Source organism: Megalops cyprinoides, chromosome 24 (assembly GCF_013368585.1).
Source record: "Megalops cyprinoides isolate fMegCyp1 chromosome 24, fMegCyp1.pri, whole genome shotgun sequence".
Taxonomy (NCBI): Eukaryota; Metazoa; Chordata; class Actinopteri; order Elopiformes; family Megalopidae; genus Megalops; species Megalops cyprinoides.
In genome coordinates, this window is record NC_050606.1 from 7,649,040 (window position 1) to 7,676,530 (window position 27,491).

Here is a 27,491-nt window from a genome sequence, read left to right on the forward strand (position 1 = left end):
CTCAACTAGGCAGATCACAACTCAAAGCTGTTACCATTTTAACATTTAATTTTCCCTTTTTGATGTCAAGTCATACATTGTTGATATACAAAATACCGTTTTTGATTTAATTCCTTGGTGTCTGAATCAACCATGGCGGATTCGTCGGATTTTAACATTTCTGGAATAAATAATTGATTAGTGTCTGTGCAAATCTAACACCTAACTGAATGCTCGAAGATATCGACGCGAGAAAATATGGGAATCTATGCCGACTGAACACCTCGACACCTTAAAAGCAAAATAATAATAAAAAAAATCTTACAATGCAATGCCTAATCGAACAGAAAATTAGTTTTACACACTATAGCCGCACGTTTTCAAATGGAGGTTCACATATTTTGACAAGTGACGAGTAAATGACAGCTAGACACCTAGAAAAACAATGCGAGAAATAGTACAGACAACCGTCAATGAGAGAATCAAACAGAACGATTACCTGAGATTCTGCACGCCTTAATAGCGCTTTAGTCTGTTTATTCGTTCAAATCAAACGATCTGTTCTCTGTTCCTTTCGGTTTTATCAATAACAATAGAATTGCTTCACAGAGGCGAGGGGTACAATGACAGGTAGCTCAGCAGACAGAAAATGCAACATCAATACATTTCCAATAAGTAATAGCTTTATTTACATATACAAGGAAAATATGGAACAAAGCAAATCCAAATAATTCTCTAATTTTCTGACTCAGGAAATCCCTTAATACATACTCCCAAAGCAGTCTTCAGGTGAGTGTTTATTTCTAACATTTTAAAAATCATATTTAATCCTACCATAAACATGTTTGCCCTTAACTTTCAGTAACACAAACAAGTGTTACATTTTTTAACTTACTCACAGAATGGTGCAAATTTCAGTTCTGATCTCCAGACTCAATGTTGAGTAAGACATTCAAAAGAAACACTTGCTTACAGCCAAAGTTAACGGCAAAGCAGGACTGAGTAGATCGATACAATGCACATTTTTTTTCCATATAAAGGATTTCTTTTAGTATCTTTTGCTTTTTTGAGGAAAACCAACACCGTAAGTGCATAGAAGTAGACTCATATACAATCAATAAAGAGTAAGGTTGTAAATGTGCAAATATTAACCAGACATCTCCCATTTCTCAACGATTAGGGTTTCTGAATGCACATAATGAAGAGGTTTCTTTCTCAGATCCGAGCTTCCTGAACTAAAACTGAGCTAAACTGAAAAGAACAGTAATTTGTACTGAAGGCACATGTGGGACGTCGCCACTACAAGTGGATGACATCACAGATGGCGCAGAGAGAGCCCATTCCAATACCACGGCGGCACTGGACTCCATGCCATCTACTGCTTCAAGGCCATCACCAATTCAAGCCCTTCTTAAGGCTCTGTACAATTCTGGATACTTTCAAAATAATCCTTAACGCATTAACGTTGCTTTGCCGATCACCACGCGATGAGACGTCGCAACGGGAGGCTGGGAGAACAGCAAAATGTTTTCTGGCAAAGCCAGACGGGAACAAAAAGGAAATATACACAGACACACAAACTGCAGTGAATTAATGGATTGCATTGACTCCCTAACAATTCATCATATCTGGTCCTGTACCTTTCTCTCATGATCCCTCAAAACTGAACCAAAATCACAATGCGCTGACCTACACTTGCCTTTCTACTAAAGTAAATATATAAAAAAAATATATAGTGATAAGGCAGTAAACTAGGCCACAACATCTTAACTTCATAAACTGCAGCCAGCTCCCGTAATGTCTTTTCTCTATGCAAACTCCAGCAAACTCCGCCTTCTAAACCAGAATGATTAAAATGGCAGCAAATGTACAAAGGCATGCATTGTTACTTTGATTCTCTCAAGACCAAAAAAAAAGACCTTTACATGTTTTAAAGTATCCATTAAAATGATTCTTGTGAGTCACCTAAGATTTATAAAAAGGAATTGTTTAATATAATTCTTTATTGGTAACTAAGGACAATTAAATGGTACAAACACACTCTTCAAAGCCCCTCTGTGAGCCACGTATCTGTTGAAGTCAACACTCATCTGCTACCGAAAGGAAACCAAAAGATGAACCCAAAGGCAGGATGAAAAAGGATAGGAGGGGAAGAAAAAAAAAAAAAAAAAACTTTACAACCAACATCCATCTGCTTTGGTTTCACTGAGCTGTCCTTCAGCCCTCCTGTCCAAAGTCCTCTGTGAATTTCTTCAGTTTTTCCAGGTCCTGATCATTCACGGTTGGCTTAGTGTTTGCCAGAGACCTAAGCATGTCCGGCTGAAAACATCAAAAGTGTTAATTGTGATCAGATGTTCATTATTACATCTGTCAACAAACACCACAAGTTCTTTATTTCAATGCAACAAAATTTGTAGCTTCGGTTGGTACATTCTGACTTCTACTAGTGACTCGCTACTTTTTCTTACCATTGAAACTACCGGCTCCAGCAGCTTCTCCCCAGGGACGTCCATCCATGTCATTTCTATGGCGTTTGGATCCCCTGGCGAACAGGGCGTCAAAAGGTCATCCACCATGATGTTGGGGTTGTCCCGCGACGGCCCTCGTACCTATAAAACACAGAAGACAACCTCTTTTTACCACGCTGCCAGGAGGGTAAACTGCTGGAGTACAGGAGCTGTCCTGGTAAAATCAGAAAACATGTCCGACAGATGCGTACCCGCTTGAAGTGGGTGGCGGACTGGACCTTCCTGACCGGCTGCATCAGGGCGTCCCTCACAATGATGCTGATGTCGGCCCCCGAGTAGCCGTCCGTCTTCTTGCCCAGGGTCATGAAGTCGGACTCGGTGAGGCTGTTGGGGGTGGAGCCCAGGTGCAGCTTGAACATGAAGCTGCGGGCGTGCTCCTCAGGCAGCGGGATGTAGATTCGCTTCTCAAACCTGACCACACGGCAGAGGAAGAGGGAGAGATTGGGGGGGGGTCGGCTCTGACAGGGTCTGACCGGCCACTCATCTCCTCCACCCCATGCTGTTCGGTTCACATTATCTCTTATAATCATTTCCAACCGCCAGCCCAGACCGACTCCTCTACACATGATGAATTTGGCCGGCACTGAAATAATTCACCCAAGCATGAACAATGTCTTTAAATTTCAGAACAATGCTGCAACCTCATTTCACAAAGCTTCTTATGAGTGTTAGGTAGTTATGTTCCCAGAGAAGGGCTGACATATTTCTAAACTTTTCTTTATGCACAAAATAATTTAACAACTAAACATGGATTAGTCAAAATGTTCATCACATAACTGATCAACCTCTATTAGCCATCAGTGAATGACATACATATTCTAAACTGTATTAAAAAAAGTAACACTCATAAAAAAATAACACCTTTCTAAGAGGAACCCAATGGTATTTCTTAGCTTTGTAAAAAAAAAAAAATTAAACACATTCATGTATTTTTGTTGTCTGACAAGAATATCTGAATATAAGTAGCCATTTCCTGCTTCAGACCTATTAATGGATTAGGTTGTAAAGTAAATGACCTTCTTCTGATGGCAGAGTCCAAAGTCCATGGAATATTTGTGGCCCCCAGAACCAGGATCCCTTCATTGTCATTCCCAACACCTAGGGGGAGATCAACTCATAAGTGACAGTATTCACACCACTACCATATTCAAACAAAGCAATTCCACACAGATATAACACGATTTCAAACTCAACAAGTAGAGAGAATTTCACCCAAAGCCTAAAAAAAAAAAAAGTTTTATGCACACACAGGTTAAATGCTTTAACTAAAATTCTTGCACAAAAACGTTTACAAAATTTTGCTTGAATGCACATCCTTATCTAAGTATAGTCTAACTTCAAAAATAAATGTACATTAAACTGGACATATCCACCCCTAAGACTTCCAGTTAAGTGGCTTGCCACTCTAAGGCAGGGTTTCCCCATGTGTCGCTACACGTGCTAATTTAGAACTCAGCTGGATCTCTGGAATGTGGGCGGCGGCATTCTGACCCTGCATCTGAACCAGGAACTCGGTCTTGATTCGCCTGGCCGCCTCGCTCTCGTTCTCGCTCCGTGAGCCACACAGCGAGTCAATCTCGTCAATGAAGATAATGGAGGGCTTGTGCTCCCTCGCCAGGCTGAACAGGTTCTTCACCAGCCTGGAAACAGCAAAGGGGGACAGGGGGAGAGAGACAAAGGAGAGGAGAGAGTAAAGAGGGAGGAATAACAAAGAGAGAGATTTATATACAGAGAAGAGTTGCTTCGAGCACTGCAGAATCCACATTTAATATCCTAAAGCCATGTAAACAAGATCTAGCTAAAAGTATGAGGACACAAGTTAAAAAAAAAATAACTTCACTCTAAAACCATACTCGTATTTTACATAATTTTGTTATGTCACCACATACCATGTCTGTTTAACAGAACAAACCAGAAACTACACAACACCCCCTGATATCCACTCTTCCCTGCTGTCCCTAGGGACCTGCCGTGACCCAGGGGTAAAAGAGACTCACTTCTCGCTCTCCCCGAGCCACTTGGACACCAGGTCTGAGGACGAGATGGAAAAGAAGGTGGAGTTGTTGGCCTCCGTGGCCACAGCTTTGGCCAGGTAGGACTTCCCGGTACCGGGCGGCCCGAAAAGGAGGATGCCCCTCCACGGAGTCCGCTTCCCTGAGAACCACAAAGGCAATGACATCACAAAAGTGGAAGGACCGCTCAATCAAAAACAGACAAAAAAGCTAAACAACTCAATGGCAAAACCCTCAAAAACAAAAGGCTTGCGCTTCCCAAAAGAAAAAGAGCTCTTTGTTTTCATAAAGGTGTGACGTACTTTTAACATCTCGCGTTCACAGTGAATAAGAAACAGACATGTTGTGGCTCTAGGCCATCATCACTCCACACCACCCAGAGTGTTCAGCAGAAGGTGTAAGAAAGCCATGCATTTACAAAACAATCAGTCTCCCTTGTGTAGTACAAGCCTTTTCACTTCATCAAGTGTGTACACCACAGAGTCCCAGTTACACACAAGCAAGGCACCAGGACACAGCCAGAGGGCTTCATCGGGTATCAAGGCAGCTATTCTACTCCATTCCCCTCAGTTCTATTTCTTCCTGCCTGCCTCCTTTTCTTTCTTTCCACAGACATCTGATTTCTAATCGTGTGTGAGTTTTCCCAGTTCTATATGAGAGCGGGTTTGCCGTACCCGTGAAGAGGTGGGGGAATTTGATTGGAAGGATGACTGCTTCTTTCAGAGCCTCCTTGGCTCCCTCCAATCCAGCAACGTCATTCCACTTGATATTTGGCTTTTCCATGACAATGGCCCCTGCAAAACCAACATGATCCGAGGGTGAGCAGGTTAAAGTAATGAACTTTTACATTTAAAGTAAGTAATTTCAATTCGATTCAAATTGTGCAGTTACAAATGAACCTTCCACAAATCTGTTTCATCAATGCATTTGTGAAAACAATTAGCTTTTCTATGTAATATGCCCTGTCTTGCATAGAAGAGTCATTTACCCTGGAGCTGGTTCTGGAACTTCTTCTTCTCTGGGTCCTCACCCTCATCGCTATCATTCCTAAAAAGGATCCAGTTCAACAATTCAATTTCAACTGTTCAACACTGTACTGAGAGCATCTCAGCCACCGATTTGCCCTAGAAACAGATCAGGAGGCAAGTTTTCCTTAAACACAATGAAGAAGGCTAAAGAAGGGCTAAATGCTAAAAATACTATTTTAGCACAAATGGTATAAAGATGTTTTTAAAACGGTCACAAAATCTTTCACAGGCTAGAAGAGGTAGCCTTTGGGGAAAAAAAGGTTTGACGTGCAAGGTTAAGGTGAATGACTCCATACCCCTTGTCGTCTGACTGGTTCTCCTTCACAGGCTTAGAGGGGGGTGCCTTCTCCTTCTTTTTCAGGTACTCCTTCAGCTTCTCTGCTCGGTCCAGGTACTCTGCACACTTTGCCCGGATGCTCTGCTTGGCCTTGTCACCCTGAGCTTCATCTGAGGAAGGACAACAAGCGGACATGCCATTTGCCACCATCCTCTGCGTGGAACCCGGGTCGTGCCTAACTAAAGCTGAGTGCATGCAAGCATCCAGTGTAACATTCTCCAACGATTAAAGCTTAGCCTACAAACCCACATGATAAGAGTTTATTTACATGAAAGCATACCAGATGGAGACCAAAGCAACAGTTGTCAAAACACTGAACTTGTGACCATTAAGCTAACTTATCTTGAGCCAAAGCAGAGTGTGATACACTAATTAGACATGTTACTGTCAGCCTGTACATCCTTAACTAAGAAGTGCTTTTTCTTATCCCTCAGTCCCCGTAAGACATCAGAATAACACTTCTTTAGAGAGGCCATTATGTGGCTGGAATCTCAGAAGAAATGGTCATCATGGTTCAGGTGACATGAGGTGAAGGTAATTCAGAAAGTCTAATTAATCCAGCAGAGACAGCAGCAGAATTATGTATATGCAGAACGCCTGCAGAATTTTACTTATTCAGAGCACACACCCTGTTATTCTGACACGGGGAATGAAGCGAAAGTAGAGAGAGCAGATACAGTGTTAAAGGAGTTCCTCTTCAGAGGCCTGTGTCTGCATTGCTGTGATCACAGGAGTGCTGTTGGGGGTATTAAAATGAACCAATCAGCGAAGCCCAAGAGAATTGGTGACTCACACACTTCACACAGCTGTTTTTTTCTTTTTTCTTTTTTTTCATAAAATGGGACTGGCTGAAGGAGAGACTATTCAACTGAACGACAAATACTCAGAACACAGAAACCACTCCCTCTGACAACAATAATAATAAAAAAGTTTTAAACAGCCATGACCGCCCTCTGGAAAAATTATAAATTGACAATTAGAATTGATATATTTCATTGGGGGATTTGGATACATTTCCGTTTTTCCAGTAAAACAGCACATTAAAATAAACTACAGGCAAGTGTTTAGTAGGATATCAAGCATACCAAACAGTTATTAACTTGTAGGGCAACTGTTTGGTATGACCCACACAACACCTTCACTGGGGAAAAACCTATGAGACATTTAAATACACTTATCAATTTTGTGGGGGAGACTACGGTTTTATCTCTGATCTGACTACACTGGAGCCATCTGACAGGAAGAATGAGGAAACGGTTGGGTATAGGTCTCCTGCTCCTTACATTTGACGACATGTAGGAAGTACTGCACAGCATGCTGGTATAAGCGCAGAGCCTCTTCATAATTTTGGGCTTTGTCTTCTTGTGCTGCCTTACTTGCCAAATCAATGGCTTTCTGAAATAGAAAAGCAATAAAACAAAGGTTATTCAGAGGTATAATCACGATCCCATCCAGCAGGATGTGAACATCACACTCCAATACTGCACACACAATCAGGTTTTACGGTAGGGCCTATGTGGAAGACCTTAACGACCCGCTCTTCAAAACCTCTGAGACCCGGCCAGATCACATTCCAAAGAGCTGTGTGGTGTGGGCTGGCTTTTGCCCCCCATCCCTTCTCTTGATCATGTAATTCCAATAACTGTCTCTTTTTTGTAAATTATAAAATTGTATTTGGGCCAAAATCTCAAAGAAATAACTCTCAGCAGTGTATTTCTGGAAGTGTTCAAGGGTAAATGTGTACTGATAATGCTAATAAACCAATTAAGGACCAGTAAGTCCAGGGAGTTGGCTGGAATACAGAGAAGCACATACATAGTCCTACAGAATTTAGCATGATACTCATATTCTGGCAAAAGAGGATGTTAGTGAGGCCCATTGCTACAACCACTTCAGCGAAGATGTGCAATTGCAATAGTTTGATAATTCACACCTCTGGTAGATGGGCAGTTCTGTCTGTGATATTCCAAATAACCCAGCATATGAATGAAGAACCACATCTGAGGAACACAGTCCCATGGTTCTCTCCACCCATGTCCCCCAAATCCATGTGCCACTATTAAAATACAAAGTTCTGTCTGAAAAGGGGACACTGCAGTTTTTGTTAGTTAATATAAAGGAGTTGTTTTACCCTATACAGTGGTAAATGAAAATGTAAAAGTTCAACTGTCATTGCACGTTATTGAACTATCTAACTGCAGTTCCTGAGATTTAGCTAACAATAGGTGTGCAGGGGTATGCTATGACCACACAATAAGCTGATCTTGCACAAAACAGGATTTTGGCTACTGTTCCATGCTTTTTTTGGGTGGGGGGGTGGGGGGGGCTGGCCGGGGCGGTCTCATTTATAACAAAATAACTAATCTGTATTCAGTAATTAGCGCATGCAGGAATTAGCTACAGTATGTAATTCTGAGAGACGCGCGTGCAAGTCGAGAGCCTGAACGCAGTCTGTCATGTGGACAAACTAATGTTTCAGCTGCTCTTCTCTTCAGCTGCATCAGCCCAGATCTCCTCTGTGGCAATTACAAAAACAAGGAGGTTTTGTTAAAAATGATGGAGGCTAAAAGTAAGTGTTTGAACAGGATGACTGGCAGCAAGTCCCCCCCCCTTCCCTAAATGCTAATGGCTGCCTGCTGCTGTATCCTAATGGGGATTAAACAATCGATAATTAATTTATTAACAATATTTATTTCCATATTAACAATTTCCGCAATAGGAACAACAATAATAATAATAATAATGTTATATTTACATAGCGCCTTTCTCAATACCCAAGGTCGCTTTACATGGTAGTCAAGGGGGAAAAAAAGGGTAGAGCTATGCAGTGGCGGTGCAGGAGAAGTGATCATTGAAAAGAAAGGTCTTGAGATGTGCTTTAAAGAACGGAAGAGAAGGGCAGTCGCGAAGAGGTTGAGGGAGGGAGTTTCAGAGTTTGTCAAAATGTCAAAATGATCGGTTTCTTCCGTCTTCCACACATATTTAATCAACTAAAAGATTACTGTGCACAATAATAAGAACAATAAACAATAATAACGACCTGAAATGTCACTTTCTCTCCCAACATTGATATGCGGTCGGGATGCCTGGCTCATTTCCAAATCATAACTACAGGAGGACACGTGTTCTTCTTGTCATTATCAAGCCAGTCTGGCACCTTCCATACGTAACATTTAAGAAATCTCAGCATTCCTGACTTCAGACTACGTGAGAAATTGGCGAGAATACATATAATTTATATAAACATCTGACGTGTACTTGGATACTTAAAGAACGAATGCGAATGCCAATGGCGACGCAAAAGCAAATGTCACTGGACTTAAAAGTGAAAACAAGTCACCACCGTATGCTAGCGAACTAGCAAGCTATGTGATATTTTATGACACGACCGCGACATGATAGCTGATGAGCTACCTGATCGTCTCGCAAAGTTAGACATCGATACATAACTATACCAAATTATTGCCAGATATTTATCTACTATAAATTAAATTTGAATTCCCGTTTAAACGACGAATACAAGTCAAAGTATACATGCTCATCGCAATACAAAATTAGCTATACAGTTAAGTACAGATAACTACAAAGCTCACCTAGTCTAGTTAGCTACATTCACTATCCACAAAATTGTGATTCAAATAACTAGCTAGTTGACAAGAAAATGTGGGTAGCTAACCTTCTGCCTATTTGCATGGATTGAGAAATAAAGGCCGCCAGGCAGCTTGCTAAATTAGCTTAACGACATTTTAGCCAAACTTGCTATGCTTGCTACATAACGTACAAGCTGTCACGATCAACAGCGCAAGTCAACGAGCCATTATTTTGATGTTCTACTTGCTAACTAGATAAGTGAATGGTGTGTAAAGTTTAACTACTCAGTCTGCTGACTTTGGCTAGCGACGTAAAATCAAAACAAAAAGGGCTTCAACTTAGCTGGCAAGCTAACACGGCTGGCTAACTAACAAAGTGCATAACTAGCGAAAGTTTCAACTTAACACTCGGAAATAAGGACAAACATGGAAAGATACTATCTAACCAGCCAATACAAATCTTTCATATATCCTGTAGCTCTAACGCTGACCAGGTAACGTTGGATGCATTACACACTAACAGCTAGCTAGCGTGCTAAAGTTAGCTTCATGAATTTATTGTTTCTGTGCTTACCTGCAAATTGTTGTTCGCAGCCATGGGGGCTGGTCAGTCAGTTAGCGTTCCTCACAACGGCCGATTCACCGAAACAGCGCAGTAAGAGAACTTACAGCCGTCAATAATCTTATCAGAAAGTACAAAATAGCCGCTGAAAGACGAAATGTCGGTTTAACCGAGGTATTTTCAACTCTTTTTTTCAGAACGTTCGATAATAGCCAAGAGGGAAGACTTCCGCATCAATATGTCCGAATGTCACTTCCGTCTGCGCTGCTCACGTGACCGTAAGTATGTTCCTGACGTCATTTTTGGAGGCGCACCCGTACCCACCCTTAATTACGACACAGTATTTCCAGTTCCATCTACCTGCCTCCGATGACGTATATGTGGGTTTTGTTTATCATTTTCATAATGTAACTATTATTGTACGGTCGAAAACTACAGTTCAAATGTACTGCCAAGTACATATAGTTAACAAGGTAGCAATAGCTAATGTGCTTAAATAACTTTAGTACCAATTAGCATGGCTCTTTGAGGTGCTTGACAGTCTGTTTTCTGGTGTGAGCCTATCGAATTAACACAGACACTAAAAGGATGTTGAATATGTTTTGTAATTATATGTTGTAAAATATGAAACGCCTTTGAAAGACACCTTAATGCGCTGTCAGAGACAAAACCTCACACAATTCAGGTGTGTGTGTTAGTTTGAAGTGGGCTCAATAGATGAGGGCTGGTTCAAAGGTTACTTTATCGCGGATCTGGATTTGCTACCTCTTGGCAATGTGTAAGAGATGTGTAGTTGGAGGTGCGTCTTAGCTGCTCCAGGGATGTCACACAGGTAGTACCAAGAGTTTGAGATTTGCAATTTGTCCACAGTGAACACAAATGAAGTTGAATTTTATCAAGGGTATTGTCCTTGATGTCTCTTATATGTCATCTATGACATGGTGTAGTACTGTTCCTCAGTTTAGGTAGAAATTCTCTGCGGCACTCTCTCCTTGTCAAGGATATTGACAAAATGCAATTGCTTGACTTAAAACAACTTAAATACTTCATCAAAAATTCCATACTTCCCTCTCCTCACATAAAACAAACAAACACAAAGCTCATAATATAACACAACATAACATGAGAACATGGGTCCACAATCATCTGCATAGACAGCAATGGGGGGGGGGGGGGTGATGCTGATGAAGGTGGTGGTGGGGGAGAGGGGGTGGATGCTGGCCACATGTGCCACAGACTTTGAAGACAGGATACAAATCAATATTGCCTTCTAAGCAAATGTGCATATAGGAACATGGGTTATATATTTGACTAAGACTGAGACCACAGCCTTAAATTTGTTGGCTTGACAGATGTTAAGTGGTGACTGAGGAATGCATTTACATTTAGGAGCACAAGCACACCTCTGACAACACATGTCTGTCATAGTGAACTCTCACAGTAGCAGATAACTGTCACCAACTATCAAATCCAGATCATTATTCGTTAAAAACTTGATTAGTTGAACTCAGTTGGAACCAAAACCAGTAGACACAGTTGTCCACCAGTACCAGGACAGAGAATCAGCGAACATCTAAACACGACCCAAAAGGACACAGTGCTAGACTTAACTCAGAGACATGCAGAGGTTACTTTCTTTAGACATGCATTAATATTAGAGTTTACAGAGACCTGCTTGTTTTCAAGGTACTCCTTTAGCTCCTCCACCCTGTCCAGGTACTCTTTGCACTTGTCTCGGATCTTCTGATTGCCATCTTTACCCTGTGGCTCACCTGCATGAGAAGAAGAAATGACAAGTCATTCATTCCACAAAAAAAAATGTTTTGCACACATTAGTTCAGAGACCAGTCCTTATCATGAACACTGCCTTTCAGCTCAAGAGCATAATGCATAGGCCACAGCATCAAACGGCCCCACAACATTTAATCATGTGTCTAATCATGTGGCATTTTCAGTACGGACTGAACTCCGTGGACACTCACGTTTCACTATGTGCAGGAAGAACTGAACAGCATGCTGGTATAAGCGGATGGCTTCCTCGTAATTTCCAGCCTGATCCTCCTGAGATGCCTTATTTGCAATTTGTATGGCTTTCTGAAAGACAGAAGACAAACATGAGCAGGGCACTGCTGTAGTAATCTCTCAGACACATCACACATTACTGTTGGTCCTTACGAACATTAGATTACTACTACAATACTGTCCATTATCAATAACGTAAGAGAAGTTGTAGCGCTGTCTAAAGACACTGCACAGACGTTTAAAATACGTCCTTTAGGGGGGAAAGCACTCATGGAAACAGATGACGAGGCTTTAAATGCATTGACATTGGGTAAAGGTCGACAGGGGAAATCTTTGTTTTGAATGATGCATTCCCACAATCCACCACTTTACACAATTTGATTAATTCCGTTGCACAAATGCACTAGTGTTGGTTAGGAGTTGGCAAACGAAGGAATGGAAAGGGAAGTAAAACAGATCTGGATAGCGCTGTTCTCGAGAAACCATATGGTTGCCTTGCTGCCCATTTGATGTGAATGGATCTCTCTTGAATGGCAGGCTGCGGCAAATTAGGTATTGCCTAACATAACTTCCTTAATATCGGTCTGTCCAAACAGTGAAATTTATTGTTAAACCATTTTCTGATGTAAAACTAATACGTTTATAAGTAATAAATATGTCATGGAATGTGTGCGCTCATATTTTAGGAACAGTAACTCCAAAGGTAGACAAATCTGAAACAACAGCACATATTACAACGGATTTTAGAGGCGGGACCTGAAGCTAATATGGACTGATACAGTAGCATCTGAACAGTCATGCAGAAACAACATGAAGTATTGTGTAGCAGATCTGCGTAAAGTGAAACGTTAGCGACCAGTTCAAGAACAATTTAGGGCACGTAGCTTTAAATAATGATCAGTTTCGGTTTCCCGATTAGGTTTCCGAGTCAGTTGCTACAATCATCTGTACCAATTGGAGGCGTGGCGGGGTGGGTGCAAAGAGATAATGAAGTTCGGCCATGTCTTGTACCCGGGAAGAAGTTTGCGTACTTCGCTCTGACTGACTCCGTTTTACTTTAAAATAAACATGAGCGAAACTTATAAATCGCCTCAACAGACTTATACGTCCGCTGTTGCCCGGTCGTGGTTTTAGCCCTGTACTCAAAGCAGCATGTAACTTCTCCGGCCCTTTGTCGATTTACAAGTGTCGAACTTCTTACAGAAACAACCCGCGAACATCTTTACGAAAGTAATATTTTCGCCAAAGTAGAGCAAAGTCCGGCACGCTGGAGTGTACTTAAATGGGCACGTCATAACATCTGTGTAAAGCCCTAGCTGACGATCCAAAACAAACTGTGCTTCCATTTCCGTACGAAGAAACAAAGTTACTGTAGAAGTATTACCTGCAGATTGGTAGGCTCCATGGTGTAAGAAGATCCACGAAGCTGTCAGTGCCACCTGACCCGCGATCTTCAGTTTCGCTCAGAGCCGCGGCGGTTTCTTTCTCACCTTTTTCCTTTCCTCGCACTCTTGGCCCATGTGATGAAAAAAAAAAGAATGACAACAATGCTCCAAGCTTGTCCACGCCCTTAAGGCATGTCACGGTGCACCTTGCATTGTCCGTACAACTCGAACCACCGCAGCCAAGTGATGTCAGTTCAGAAGACTACTTAAATTCCATGACTTAAATCCTATGTCACTATTATTATGGTTATGATCGTTATGACAATAACTAGGCTAAAACAACAACAATAATTATACTACTACTACTACTACTACTACTACTAATAATAATAATAATAATAATAATAATAATAATGATAATAATAGGAAAAAAATATAATAATACTAGATCATTATTTAAATTTAAAACATTATTAATAACACCACCCACAGCTACAGAATAATAATACAAATCTGTGGTCCATTTATACAGCTTTGTTCTTACAGAACAACAAAAGACTTGCAAATCAGCATTCCGACAGCAGTAACTCGCTCTGAGAGCAGCTAACGGGAGATTCAGCATGACAGAGCTATCGCTCCAGAAATCTTCCATAGGGTTAACACAGAAACTCATTCCCTTGATTGTGCTGTTGCTCATGCCGCCCTGCAGGTGGAAGTGGTGAGCTACTGCAGCACGGATATGTGCGTTAAAATGAACGGCAATGTTCCGCAAACGTGGGGCAAAGATCATTCCAGTGTCCTTGCACGAGACTGTTAAAACGAAACAAGTGAAAATGAACAAAACGCCCAAACAGACTTTGTTTGACTGTTGAGCAACAATGATATTTCTTGTATTTGTTACGATCTTTTTCATTTATCTATTCTATTTTATATGTTTGGTCAAAGAACTTAATGTTAAACATTAAAGTGCAATAATATGCCAGGTCCATGTTCTTGTTTGTTTATAACAGTGAATGCTGGTAGGTAGTCTTACAAATGTTAATCATGGCTGTTATCAATTCATCAAGTATTCCCTCATCACTCATCGCACTCACTCAAGTTATGTAAAATGTTACATTTTAACAGAGAGTAAGGCAACATTTTAAAAGCAGCATTTCAAAAGCAAGCAACACACATGCTTTGCTTGGGGGATGCTAAGATTTATCAGGAAAAGCGTCCAACTCTAGCATCTAACTGAAGATGTGCACTTTCAACAGCGATGTTCTGAGCACTCTGATGCTTGAATCCAAAAATTGGAAAATTACTGCTGCAAAGGCATGCAGGTTAGCAACCCGAAACAAACGTCTGAGAGCAAATCTTGAGAATATTACAGCCCAAAAAAATCTCCCTGGCATAATTTCACAGGCGGTCTTGTACAACACTGTCTCGCCTAATGCTGGAGAACAGAAGGTAGAAGTGCCTGAGGCAGGTGTGCAGACTACCAACGGATGCTCCCCCTGAGAGAGCCCCCTGCTGGACACCACATGGAAAGAGAGAGGAGGGCTGTCCCAAAGCGACATGGAGAAGAACATTGGGGTTGGGGGGTGATGAAGTGGAGCCTGACAGTTGGAACAGATAGCAGGGAGGTAGGAGACAGGAAGCAGTGCTGCTCTCTGGAAGCCTTACCAGGCCCCAAGGCACTGCGGGGAGAGAGCACCGAAGAACAATCCATTTCAACTCCACAAGTCTAATCTTGTAATGATACAAGCAAGGGAGATAAGATGTTGTTTTCAACCATTTTCTCCCTATACTGTCAGCAGAAGAGTAGCGTATCGCCTCTGGTTCATGCATGGTCAGTCAAGCATTCAGATTTATTATAGACTCACGAGTCACTGTAGCTATAATATCCTTAAAATGCTGTTGTATTATAAAGCTGTGGCTGCCTGTTTGGTGAGAAGACATTCGCATTTATGGAGAGAATTCCATTTAGCAGTCATGCATGTTTCTGTGCAGGGTGTAAAGCATGATAACTAGGAGAAGTATGTTCCCTATAAAAGTCATTAGTCACTGTCAGGAGGCATAAAATCGACCCCATTTGTCATCAGCAGTCAGTACTGAGGTAAAACATTATAACACCCCATTTAGACAGAAGACCAGATTATATCATAATTGCATAACTCTTCTTCATGGCTATTGTCCTGCTAACTAGCCTCAGTTTGACTGGAGATTGCTCAGTTTTAGCTGTAATTGTTTCAGTCAGGGATACATTAATAGAGGTGGCTCTATTCTTCAAGCAGGGGAAATTCTGTAGTATTGTTCTTCATGTAGCTCCTTGTTCCCTTGTTCCATGGTTATCTCTTATGCAAGAAATTAGGAGACACGGTTTCCTGTCCCCATTTAAAATGATCCCCTCTTCAAGGAGAGCATAATCATTTGCATATAGTATATATGCATATAGACATGCGTGTTATCAATATCTGTACTTCAAAAAATGTATTTCAAATATATTCTTCACTTTGTTGATCCAGCCTTAAAGTTTATTTCTGTCTTTGTGAGTTCATTTCAGTTTTTCCTGCCAGAAATCCTTTCCTAGTCCTCTTCCATCCACAGTTGTATAGTATGATGATGTCAATGTATGTTGTGTGCAAGAGAGGGGTACAGGCCCAAGCAATTAATTTTATCATTGGAAAATCTTGTTCAGAGCCATTGCATTTGTTCCATTGTACTTACTGCCCTTTAATTTTTATTGTCTACAAAGCATAGCAATCAGTGTGAAGTACCTGTGGTGCCCTACTACTTGAGAGTTCCCCCAGCATGTTCCTTAAACCACTTACAGTAGCTAAATTTCACAAATGAAATGTTAGGAAATTGTACATTATACATTTATATTAAATCTGCACAGCAAGCCCATAACATTGCATAAATAACAAAAAAGAAATACTTGCTTAGACTTCTCAAAGGACAAAGCTAAATTTAGAGCAGCCAAATAGCCTCCTTGGTAAAATAAAGGAAAAATCGGGAAGAATGGTTATGTCCACAGCAACACATCCGCAGTGATTTATCAAACTAAATGCCATTAGGAAGCTGAAAGGCGTGGATCGCGTGGTCCTGCTTTTGGTCTACCATTCATAATATCTGTACCCTGTGAGGGCTGTTCCCGTATCCTGCACCAGAGGTGACCACCAGAGATGACCAGCTCGTCATTTCTACATTTTATGCTAATGTATGTAACTACACTGTCATTTCATTTAAAAATGTGCTAGAGTTTTTTAATGACATTTTAAAAGGGATTGCCAATGAAGTGCTCGTATCTTAGTGTGTGCTGTATACTGTCAAAAAGATGGATGACAGTCTAATGCAGTTGCACTAGCTTTTCTAAAATAAATATTGTTAATTGATTACATCAAACAAAGGAAACAAATTTCAGTTAGAAGTGACCTTTCCGGGGGCAACGAAACGGCGTTGAACGTTTTAAGTGGTCTGGTGTGAACAAATTCTCTGACGCTGTACAGTGCGCACGGTTTGAATTCGGGGGTTGACGTCGATAGACGCATTCCGTGCCTGTGGCTCCTCTGCATGTGACCTGTGTGAATCTAACGTGCGGAGGCGCGCTCTTCGGTCTCTACAGAGACAGACAGAGACATCGTACGTGCTGGCGTCGTTTCATCTGAAATTGCGCAATCCCGACTTCCTCCACCTGGACAGACGCCGCGAAGACGCAATCAGCACCGCGTAACTGAACAGCGACCGTTACCCCGGTGTGTGCTCTCCGCCTAAATGGACTCTTTTCACTGAGAAACTAGAACCGCAAACGACAATTTCCAATGACATCACCTGGCTTTCGCTCTCTTGGAGGTTTATATGGGGCTGATGACAGCAATGAAAGCCCCAGCACACGTAAGTGACAGCGAAACTACAAAGATTAAAATTGCTTGTCTGATGGAGGGTGCGTGTTGCAGAGATTTGACTATGCTTGCGAATTGCAAACCACAAAACATGTGTTGCTACTCTGTATTCAACATAACCCTTAGAGTTTACCCTTAAAACGTATTTTGCATAGTATCTGTATTGATGACAATAAGCATGTAGAATGTATACAGAGATACATCACAAGTATCAGTATTCGTATTCATATTTTTGCAAATCATTGTGTTTAAAACAATTTATTTCCTATGTCCACCAATCTAGCAAGAGCGTGGTGTCAGGCTGCCCAAAAATTTACAGGAGACCTAGGATCGAAATTATATGGTAGGTTTGCTAAAATTACAACCATTTTACCTATACGTTTGCGTCACAGATTTAAATATATGGTGCTCTTAATGTTTAATTTGGAATTGTGGTTCTGAATGCTGCAGCCCTGCTTAATGTTGGAGAAAGCGAAAAAATAGCCAGCCAGACCACCAAAGGATCGACAGAAAACTGCGGATGCAATAAACCCTGTAATTGTTCCAGAGGAAACCCTGATTTCTCATATCTGTACTCAACAGGTATGGCTCTCGTTTAACACACCAAACATTCATCGCATATGCCATGCAAACGGAGGCGTGTCGTACTTAATCTCTTGTAACCGTAAATGTACATGTAAACTTTATTCAGGTGTCGAGCCCAAATATATTATGTACAGCCTTTTTCGTTTTTTCCCACCGTAGCAGTCATTTATTCATATTTACCTTGAATGCAATCGCTACATTCAACAAATTATGTCGTTTTTGGCCATATTAATTCAGCAGCATTTTCAAGGTCAAGTTGACGTCTGTTTGCGCTCTCTGTCTAAACACGACTGTGGCATGTGCGCTTCGTCTCGCAGATTTACTGCCTGCGTCAGATGGGGATCTGAGAACGATGGCTTTTCTGAAAGAGGTTGTGGACATCATGCTGGAATACACTGTGAAATCATTTGATAGGTCAACGAAAGTCATTGACTTTCATTACCCGAACGAGCTGCTTCAAACAAACAACTGGGACCTCTCGGACGAACCAGAAACACTGGATGGTATTCTGTTGTATTGTCGAGAAACCCTAAAATATGCTATCAAAACAGGTAATAGAGTTTTGAAAATCGAGTTTTTGTTGTTCAAAATCATTTTCATGCAGCCTTGGAAAGCCATTTTCATGATCTACACAGTGTGCAGAAGAGGAATGTAGTGGCTAATAGCAATCACCATTTACTCTACATTTGTAAAGATCAAAAATGCCATCCTCATTTTTCAAAGCATTCAGTCCATTGAGAAATATATATTTAAAATATCCTTGAAGATTAATATCACTTTATATTTATTTTACAATTTTACAATTATATTATGTTGTCATGTATATCCACTACATACTACTCTGCTTCCTCATTCTGAGCAAGTCTGCTCAATTCCAGAAAACATCAGACTCACAAGATCCCAATTTGGATGTCTGGCCAGTTATATTTTTAACATTTGCATTGTTCACATGTGGTGTCAGCCTGCTATTAATTATTAAACAGCCCTGCACACACACATACGCACACACACACACACACTCGCACACATATTAAAAACCATTAATTACCCTTGGCCTCTTCTCTGGTTTCTATTTATAGGCCACCCCAGGTACTTCAATCAACTTTCTACAGGATTAGATATGGTTGGTCTGGCAGCAGACTGGCTCACATCAACCGCTAATACGAACATGTGAGTAGGTTCAGCCTCATCGTTATGCAAGCTAATTTCCCTGCCTCGATTTGCAGCCCTGCTGACATGCTGGCAGTGTTTCTGTGTCTGCTCTGACGGATAGCAGGGCCTCCCCACGGTGCACAAACTTGAGATCAACCTTCTGCAACACAGCTGCGCTGTCCGTCTGACGTGTGAATTTTCACCCTTACAAAACGCTCATGTTGCACCGCCAGTTTCTTCCCAGTGTTTAAGTTTTTTTTTTCTTCCATTTGTGTCACATGGTCATGTGACTAGGTTCACCTATGAGGTGGCTCCTGTGTTTGTGCTGCTGGAGTATGTGACTCTGAAGAAAATGAGGGAGATCATTGGCTGGCCGAATGGAGTGGGGGACGGAATATTCTCACCAGGTTTGTGTCAGCTTCGAGGGGGCGGGTCCCTTTACTCTGAGCTCTGCATGTCAATGAATGGCTTTTCACTGCATTGCAATGTATGATTCTGTCAATTTGCGACTATCTTTGGGCAGTGGAAGAAATTGTGAGATTTATTTCTGCTTCTGAGCTGAACCGTGTTCCGCCTCATCTGCCTGTCCTCATAATGAAGCTGATTCTAATTAGGCCTGAAACAGCTTGCTGTACATCAGCACTCCGTCGTATTTTAATGGTATTCAAAGTGCCAAATGAAAAATATGTGCAGGGATGAAAATTTGTAAATGCTGAGTTTTAACTTTGCTGGAAAGCCAAATGACCTTTCTGCCAATTAGACTCTCAAAGGCAAACGTGATAGTTGTAAGTGACATAAATCAATTGGAAATTACATTAGAATCCTTACAATATCAGCATTTCACTCTAGTGGTACACAGAGGAGTATTAATAGCATGTATAACAGACCCACCAGAGCCAATTTCAGTATTTTCATATCAAGCATCTTCCCAGACAGTATTTGTGGTTTGGGACACAGGATAGTATACATTTCTTAGTTTGGATCCCACTTAAGGGTAAGGTCAGGTGACTGTAAGGTGAGGTGTACGGTAACTGAACGTGGTTCTGACAGGAAGACTGAGTGCCTGTCGGCTTTCACTCTAGGCGGTGCCATCTCTAATATGTACGCAATGCTGGTGGCTCGGTTCAAGATGTTCCCTGAGGTGAAGGAGAGGGGCATGTCCTCGGTTCCAAGACTGGCTGCCTTCACGTCTGAACACGTACGGGGCCCTGTTTGACATTAGTGTCTGTTTCATATTTGTTTTCTGCTTTGACGTGAGTGTCACATCAGCTGTGAGTACGATGCTCTTTCCACCTGAGGGTTGAACATGTCACTGCTACAGACATTATTCATCATTATCTTAATTTCAAGTTCATCAGGGAAGTGCAAATTGAGAATGAGGCATTGCAGCTTTATGTGTATGTTGTTATTACAGCTGTATGAAGTCATTTGAGTCGGTTTCTCTTTGTTTCTGCACTTGTGTATTGTTTCATGCTGAAAGCGGTACAAACACTTTGTATCTTTGGTTCGGATTTGTTCTGCCTCACCACATGGGCTGACCTTGGGCATCAATAGCTGTGATTTTTATTCACCAACAAATCACACTGAAACGAAAGTTTCTTAATGTTCTGCAAGTTGGAACACCCACACTTCAGCCAGTTTGGATGGAAGGGACTCTCTCCCAGTGTACTGAAGGATAGAACAGCATGTTCATTCTCATTTTCTCTCCTTCCTAACCTCAACATTTCCCCAGAGTCATTTTTCAATCAAGAAGGGAGCCGCCGCTCTTGGAATCGGGACTGAGAGCGTTGTCTGCATCAAGGCCGACGAGAGGTAGGTACTTGCCTATAAAACAAGCCTTCTGTTAAGCGCCAAAGTAAAACTCAGCCTCGCAATGGGAAAGAGGTACAAGAAATAAAACCCACTTTCCCCTCTCTAGAGGTAAATTGATACCATCAGACCTTGAGAAGAGAATAGTCGAAGCCAAACAGAAGGTAATCTCAACCACTCAAGAGAAACGTGTAACATCTCTCCATCCCATTCCCTTTAGATGATTGTATTGTGTGCAGTCATGTTGACACAGCTCTTAGTGACATGCTGTCTCATAAGAAATGACACTTTAATCTGCCGTGTTGTCTGGCCGTTTGTGGTGGAATGGGTATTGGATAAACACAATCTCATTCTTCACCAAAAAGTGGTATGTGTCAGAATATAAAATCCTCAGGACTGCTGCATGAACGCAGAAACATAAATCATGATATTATCTTTGCAAAAGTGGCGATCATTTATATTTTGTATTTCTGTGGTATATTATACAGTATTTTGAAATGGATATATATTCTGGATATCATATTTTCCATTAAGTGATGTGTAGCATTTTCCTTACAAGGGGTCCAGTTCCAACTCCTATTTTCCATAATACTTTTGAGCTTCTCAGTTGTTTCTTTATGCTGTCAAATCAAATCATATCTCCTCAAAAAGCCTTTGATGTGGTACGGGCTTGTTTCTACCACACACGCTTTTTGATGATTTGATGTGCATTCTGTTGGCTGTGTTGTGTCGCATGTGATGAGTGCCTGAAATATTTCCAAATTCAGGAAGAGTTTTGGAAATAAGTATTTGTCAACTCCCAGGGAAAAGAAGCAGTCTTTAACAAGACATAAGTAATTGTAGCAGAGACAATGTTTAGTTTGATTATTATTGTTATTATTTTGTGGGTACAGTATTCTACATATTGATGGTTTTGCTTAATAATAATACATCCTCTCAATAATCCGCTACAAAACTGATGGCATTCATACCAGTATTTTTTTCTATAGAATGCAAGAAATACTTTAACATTCTGGAGAGGAATATATTTCAATTGATTTTATATAGCCTTCCAGTGGGAGCTTCTAAAGGAAATACATTACAAGAGCCGTATTTATTGTCAAGTATAAAGCTGCAGATTCTCACTCACGAGTTTGTTCAAAGCAGTTATTTTAAGCTCACTTGAACACACATGTAGTTTTTCAAATATCGCCTGCAAAAGCAATGCAAGACTGTTTGCGGTGATTGCAGCTGATTCTGCAATCAGAGCCAATCCTCCTGTTTTTAATGTGTTGGCTATGAATGTGCATTTTTACCATTTCCCCCTGCCAGGGTCTGGTTCCCTTCTTCGTGAGCGCGACCGCGGGCACCACCGTGTACGGTGCCTTCGACCCACTCCACGCCATCGCCGACATCTGCAAGAGGCACAACGTCTGGATGCATGTGGACGTGAGTGACACCCTGGATCATCCTCCTTCGCCACAATGTTGCGAAATGAGCTCTTAACACATGCAGTGGTAACACTGCTAAAGTAACTGGTGCGGTCTGAAAGGAAACCAAACCTATGACTTCTGCAACCCCTCAGCTCAGCCTCCTGGTGAGAGGTTTTGCCTCACCAACATTCTGGGTCCCTCACACAGGAGTCCAGACAATATCTTGTCCCGGAAGTGACATCACCCCTCTCACATACAGGCTAACCTTTGTTGGACATATTACTGCATCCCACCTTTCTTGGCTTCAATATTAGAAGATGGTTCTGTTGCCTAGAATAAGAAAAATATTCTGATTCCCTTTCTGAAGGGTGGACATATTTACCATTATTCTATATTAAATGTATTACGTAGCTGATATATGCTGGTTGAAAAGAAATACATGTTCATAGTAGACTAAACAGGCACCCTGAAACCGTTAAATAAGACGGGTAGAAATATTATTGGCAGGGTTGTCAGCATTGAAGAGTTCTGTAGGTACTTTAGTGAGTTTATAACTATTTAGGAGACAACAAAGAGTACTAAGATCAGGGCGTGTAGTTCATTCTGCTACAGTGGGGATAACAGTGAAAGGCTGAGATTTAATACAGCTGACACAATGTTCTACACATTTTTGGAAATAAGAGAAATAAGAGAATAGGAGAAGCTAACGCTAACTCTCTAAAGCCCTGTCTCTCATCAGGGTGCGTGGGGAGGAAGCCTGCTCATGTCCCGGAAGCACAGATGGAAGCTGGACGGGGTGGAAAGGTCAGGTTCTGCCATGTTTCCTGTTTTTGTGGCTTCCAGCTTGGTCTGATAATGACACATGTCACTGCACAGCAGATGCCGCTTTCTCGTTTTCTCATTTTTCCTGCTGCTTCCAAAGCCTGCCGCGTGTAAATGGCTGTTTCTAACTCCCGTGTCGCAGCCTCAGGCAGGCTCTCAAATTGCTCCTCGCGCTCCACAGAAGACTGAGTTTGACTGCGGCTCGGCTGTTTCCGGTTCCAGCGTCAAAGTTATTCATTAAATGAATAACCGACCAAACCAAAATCTTAGAGAGAAACTGAACTGGAACGACAGAGGTGTTGATGCGCGCAGAATGACAACATACTATAGGCTTGTTAAGGAATGAGATCAGCTTATTTTGGGTGATAACGTTTGTGTGTTTGTTTTAGTGGAATTTGGGATCCATGTGTTTCAGGGCAAATTCAGTGACCTGGAACCCTCATAAGATGATGTCTGTTCCATTACAGTGCTCTGCCCTACTTGTCAGAGAAGAGGTAAGAATTCAATTAGAAAAAACACTGAGCTTTAAAGCACTCTGTGACAACTTGATTTTAAATGGCACTAAATTGAATAAAACTTGATTGATTGGATGATTGATTGATTGATTGATTGATGGACTGAACACTAAATTTCCATTAAGTCGACAGCTTTGAAATTCCTGTGTAACACCAGCAGCCTTGATGTGAGACCAGCAGCAGTGGTAAAATGTCAGCTTGAAGATTTGATCCCCCTCGCTGTCCCCAGGGCTTGATACAGAACTGCAACCAGCTGCAGGCCTGCTACCTCTTCCAGCAGGACAAGCACTACGACATGGCCTACGACACCGGGGACAAAGCGCTGCAGTGCGGCCGCCATGTCGACGTCTTTAAGCTGTGGCTCATGTGGAGGGCTAAGGTGGGCACAGAGAGAAGCGTTCCCCGGCAGAGGCTGTAACGCAGTGGTCTCGAGTGAAAGAATCTCGTTAGAGACCATGACAGGCTCTGCTCATATTGTCTTCCTTTACCCAGGGCACCATTGGATTCGAAGCTCAGATTGACAAATGCCTGGAGCTCTCGGAGTACCTATACAATAAAATCAAGGACAGGGAAGGGTACGAAATGGTGTTTCATGGAAAAGTAAGTAACAAAGCGGAGAGAAATGTCTCTCCAGATCCTCAGTGTATGATAATGCCACCAGCCAACCATGTGAAATAACAATTCTCCCTCCACTTATTTGCCCTCCTGGCAAAAGGAAATATTATATAATAGTGTTAAAATTACCTCTGCATTACCAATGATGTGGAAAAAGTCAACTTAATGAGCTTGTAGAGGACTTTTTTATCATAAAATGAAGAATCATGTTCTTGCTGTACTTGCTAAAGCATTGTCTGCGTCATGCGTACATTTTCTTAATGCCTGTTTTTTATGACTAGTACATATAGGAACTGCTGGTATTCTGTGGTATGCTTAGTGCTATTTCAGGTGTGTGTGTGTGTGTTTGTGTGTGTTTGTTTGTGTGTGTTTGTGTGTGTGTGTGTGTTTGTGTGTGTGTGTGTGTGTGTGTGTGTGTTTGTTTGTGTGTGTGTGTGTGTGTGTGTGTGTGAGTGTGTGTGTGTGTCTACGTGTGAGTCCATTTTGTTTTCTGTCCATGTGTTTGCATATGTAGACACAGATAAGGCTTCTCTTGGCAGTCACGACATACAGGAATGATGACTGATGTTCTGCTTCTCCTCCTGCCCAGCCTCAGCATACCAATGTGTGCTTCTGGTACCTTCCGCCTGGCATTCGCTACCTTGAGGACAAAGACGAGAAAAGGAGGCGCCTGCACAAGGTTAGAATTAAGAGTTTTCCACATTTTCTTGGACAGTTTTTTTTTTTAACATCTTATCAAAAATGTACAGACCCACTGTTGTTGCGTGGAGACCTCAACCGACTTGATTGCCCCAAACAAGGACAGCTAGCATGAATGATCGAGAGCTCAGCTGTCACCTTAATGAAAGGAAAGCCATATAAAATGGGAATGCGGTTCAGAGAATTTAATGGCAGCCATTTCGAGGGGAAGGAAGAGTCTAAATCAGTGATTACAGAAACAGGCAGAGTGAGAAGCAGCAAATAAGCGGCACTCTGTCTCTATTCAGTAAATATGTCTCTCCTGCAGAGCAGCTGGCTGTCAGGCATTTTCAGGACCCTGCTCGGACCCTGAAATGACCGATCTCCACAATCAGCAGAGCGCACACGCAGGGCGAAAGAGCCGATTTAGGAGGGCGAGATTGACGGGTGCACGCTAAAAACGAACGTTCTGTTCTAAAAGCTTACACAAAAGAAAAAAATGGTGAAAATGGAGACTCATAATGCGTGACTTGAATATGCTCGAGATTTCCTTGATGTGACTGTAGGCAAGTCAAGACAGGCTGAAAGGCTTGGGTTTCTCATTATACAGTCTTGTGTTCCCGTATTCTTTTGTTTAGCTTTGTCATTTACCGTGAACGAGACTATTAGCACGGCTCTTGAGGTTTATTCGGAGAAGGACACTGTAATCTTTTTTCCCTCCCTGTCGGCAGGTGGCACCTGTGATCAAAGCCAGGATGATGGAGTACGGGACCACCATGGTGAGCTACCAGCCCCAGGGCAACAACGTCAACTTCTTCCGCATGGTCATCTCCAACCCGGCGGCCACTTTCGAGGACATTGACTTCCTCATCGAGGAGATTGAACGTCTCGGACAAGACCTTTAGACTGTGTCGTGAAAACTTCTCAGGTGTCTCCCATGGACAAAGAAAAGTGTGTTGTTAAAGTGACAGTCTTTGGTGTGAATAACGTTGTCTGGAGTCTTATTTCTGTGGTTCTGTCTTGGTTTTGTGTATGAACTAAAACAGCTGATTTCTGCTTTGTCTGTACAGGACAGGGCATAATGTACAGAGAGATTTGGCTTGTTTGGGTGCAAAAATTTAAGCAAGTATATATTGATGTTAGCTGATCTTTGAAATGATCTTCACAGAAATTTGGCATTTGTTTTGAATATCGAAATGGTTCTGAAATTATATTCTCGTTACATTCTCATAATGGATTCTCATGCAGTATGTAATGTGTTTGTCATGAGTGGATGCAGGCAGATTCTTATGTCTTCACATTGCAAATGCCGCACAAGGCACATAATGCAGTTGAGAAGGAATTTCAGTTTACAAAACAAAACTGCACAAAAGGTTCATTCATTCAAGAGGCCTGTGTTACAGGTAACGAAGGGCAGAGAAAACCAGTGTCTAAATTCTGTCAAGTGACTTTGTATCTTCCTAGCTGTCATGAAAGTGTTTTGTGTGTTTGTAACTGTAAGGCCTTTATATAATTGCCAAAACTGTGTTAGTCTCCTTCAAGATAGTTTGCACACTAAACTACATGTGATTGTGGATTATCCTTGGCTGTTTGTATTTATAGGTGAAAAAATGTGATAAAAAAAGTCTTAATGTGTTACAGTGCCAATTAATTGGAAGTTAACTGTGGGTTAACTTTTACCACCCAGTTGTTTTTGTCTTGTAGTAGCTCGTTGGTACCATGATATCATTGAAAATCTAAGTGTCATGGTTAGTCATGCCTTCTACCTTTCCTTCCTCCAGAGTGGGTACATTCACTGTTCCCATTCTTATAGTAAGTAAATCTCAGATGTAGTAATGGAACTGACAGGTGGCTTTCACCTTGTGCTGTTGCATGTTCGTCCTCTGGCCCGGTGATGTAGCAAGTCATTTGCTGTTAAAAACATTAAAAGAATTAGTAAAACATTTTAAAGACTGTAGTATTTTTTTGTTTGTTCTTTAAAGCACCCGTACATGCTCAGGTTTTTGTTGGCTAACCTCCTTCCCAGCTAAGAAAAAGCAGACTGTAAGTTGTCTCCCACAAATGTTTCAAAATTCCTTTGAATGAAGATGGCGCAGCACACAATGGATGTTACCTGAGCTTCCAGGTGAGGGCGCTGTTTCACTCTGTAAACCCAATCTCTGTGTTCAGCACTGAAACAGAAGAAAGATAATTTGTGTTAAACAGAAGATTAGTGCAAATATTTGAAGGCTATCACCAGTTCATGTTGAAAATAAAACAGCTTTTCCATATTTCGTTTGAGTAGAATGCTCTAGAGTCTGTTTGAATACACCCTGATGGATGCAGTAATCTTTCATCTAAGATAAGTGGCCAATAAGTGTATTCTAATGATTTTGAATTGCTTTCCTTCAAACCTTCTGCTTCTTGCACTCTCAGGAGCGCCACGTGGAAATGTCATCAGAACGTTATATCAGTATATTTGTTCAGTTTGTGAAAAATATTCTTTTATTTCCTCTTGCTCGCAGAATTGGCTTGCCGTCATTAAATGCGACTTCCCTGCATGACACACAGGGCCGAGGCTGCAGGGGCAGTGGTCT

At 41.6% G+C, this 27,491-nt stretch overlaps 2 protein-coding genes across 3 annotated transcripts; one reads left to right on the top strand and one right to left on the bottom strand.

Moving 5' to 3' along the window:
• Positions 1-354: 354 nt before the first annotated feature.
• vps4b (vacuolar protein sorting 4 homolog B) lies at positions 355-13,560 on the bottom strand. 2 transcript variants are annotated; one of them, XM_036519286.1, is made up of 13 exons: positions 13,443-13,560; positions 12,019-12,130; positions 11,708-11,808; positions 7,168-7,279; positions 5,844-5,994; positions 5,508-5,566; positions 5,194-5,313; positions 4,505-4,661; positions 3,999-4,147; positions 3,524-3,605; positions 2,699-2,918; positions 2,448-2,588; positions 355-2,298 (listed from the first exon to the last, which is right to left on the bottom strand). In XM_036519286.1, the coding sequence occupies exons 1-13, from the start codon at positions 13,461-13,463 to the stop codon at positions 2,197-2,199; spliced, it is 1,527 nt and encodes a 508-aa protein (XP_036375179.1). In that variant the 5' UTR covers positions 13,464-13,560; the 3' UTR covers positions 355-2,196. The 2 variants fall into 2 exon arrangements, with proteins under 2 accessions (XP_036375179.1, XP_036375180.1); XM_036519287.1 differs by lacking the exons at positions 11,708-11,808; positions 12,019-12,130; positions 13,443-13,560 and adding an exon at positions 10,049-10,317.
• A 3,380-nt stretch (positions 13,561-16,940) lies between these two features.
• On the top strand, positions 16,941-26,828 carry LOC118771169 (glutamate decarboxylase 2-like). The gene is made up of 16 exons (XM_036519072.1): positions 16,941-17,319; positions 17,611-17,670; positions 17,778-17,909; positions 18,230-18,463; positions 18,992-19,082; positions 19,359-19,471; positions 20,147-20,262; positions 20,797-20,876; positions 20,983-21,037; positions 22,185-22,301; positions 23,025-23,089; positions 23,523-23,601; positions 23,852-24,001; positions 24,115-24,222; positions 24,827-24,916; positions 25,647-26,828. The coding sequence occupies exons 1-16, from the start codon at positions 17,247-17,249 to the stop codon at positions 25,818-25,820; spliced, it is 1,737 nt and encodes a 578-aa protein (XP_036374965.1). The 5' UTR covers positions 16,941-17,246; the 3' UTR covers positions 25,821-26,828.
• The last annotated feature ends 663 nt before the right edge of the window (positions 26,829-27,491 follow it).

Excerpts from the sequence above, each read along its gene's own strand:
- vps4b (XM_036519286.1), bottom strand. The coding sequence starts at position 13,463 with ATGGAGCCTACCAATCTGCAG. Across the intron at positions 12,131-13,442 it reads TGGAGCCTACCAATCTGCAG|AAAGCCATACAAATTGCAAA; the intron begins GTAATACTTCTA and ends TCTGTCTTTCAG. Across the intron at positions 2,919-3,523 it reads GACTCTGCCATCAGAAGAAG|GTTTGAGAAGCGAATCTACA; the intron begins GTCATTTACTTT and ends CCGTGTGGTCAG.
- LOC118771169 (XM_036519072.1), top strand. The coding sequence starts at position 17,247 with ATGACATCACCTGGCTTTCGCTCTCTTGGAGGTTTATATGGGGCTGAT. Across the intron at positions 17,910-18,229 it reads CTCATATCTGTACTCAACAG|ATTTACTGCCTGCGTCAGAT; the intron begins GTATGGCTCTCG and ends TTCGTCTCGCAG. Across the intron at positions 20,877-20,982 it reads TGCATCAAGGCCGACGAGAG|AGGTAAATTGATACCATCAG; the intron begins GTAGGTACTTGC and ends TCCCCTCTCTAG.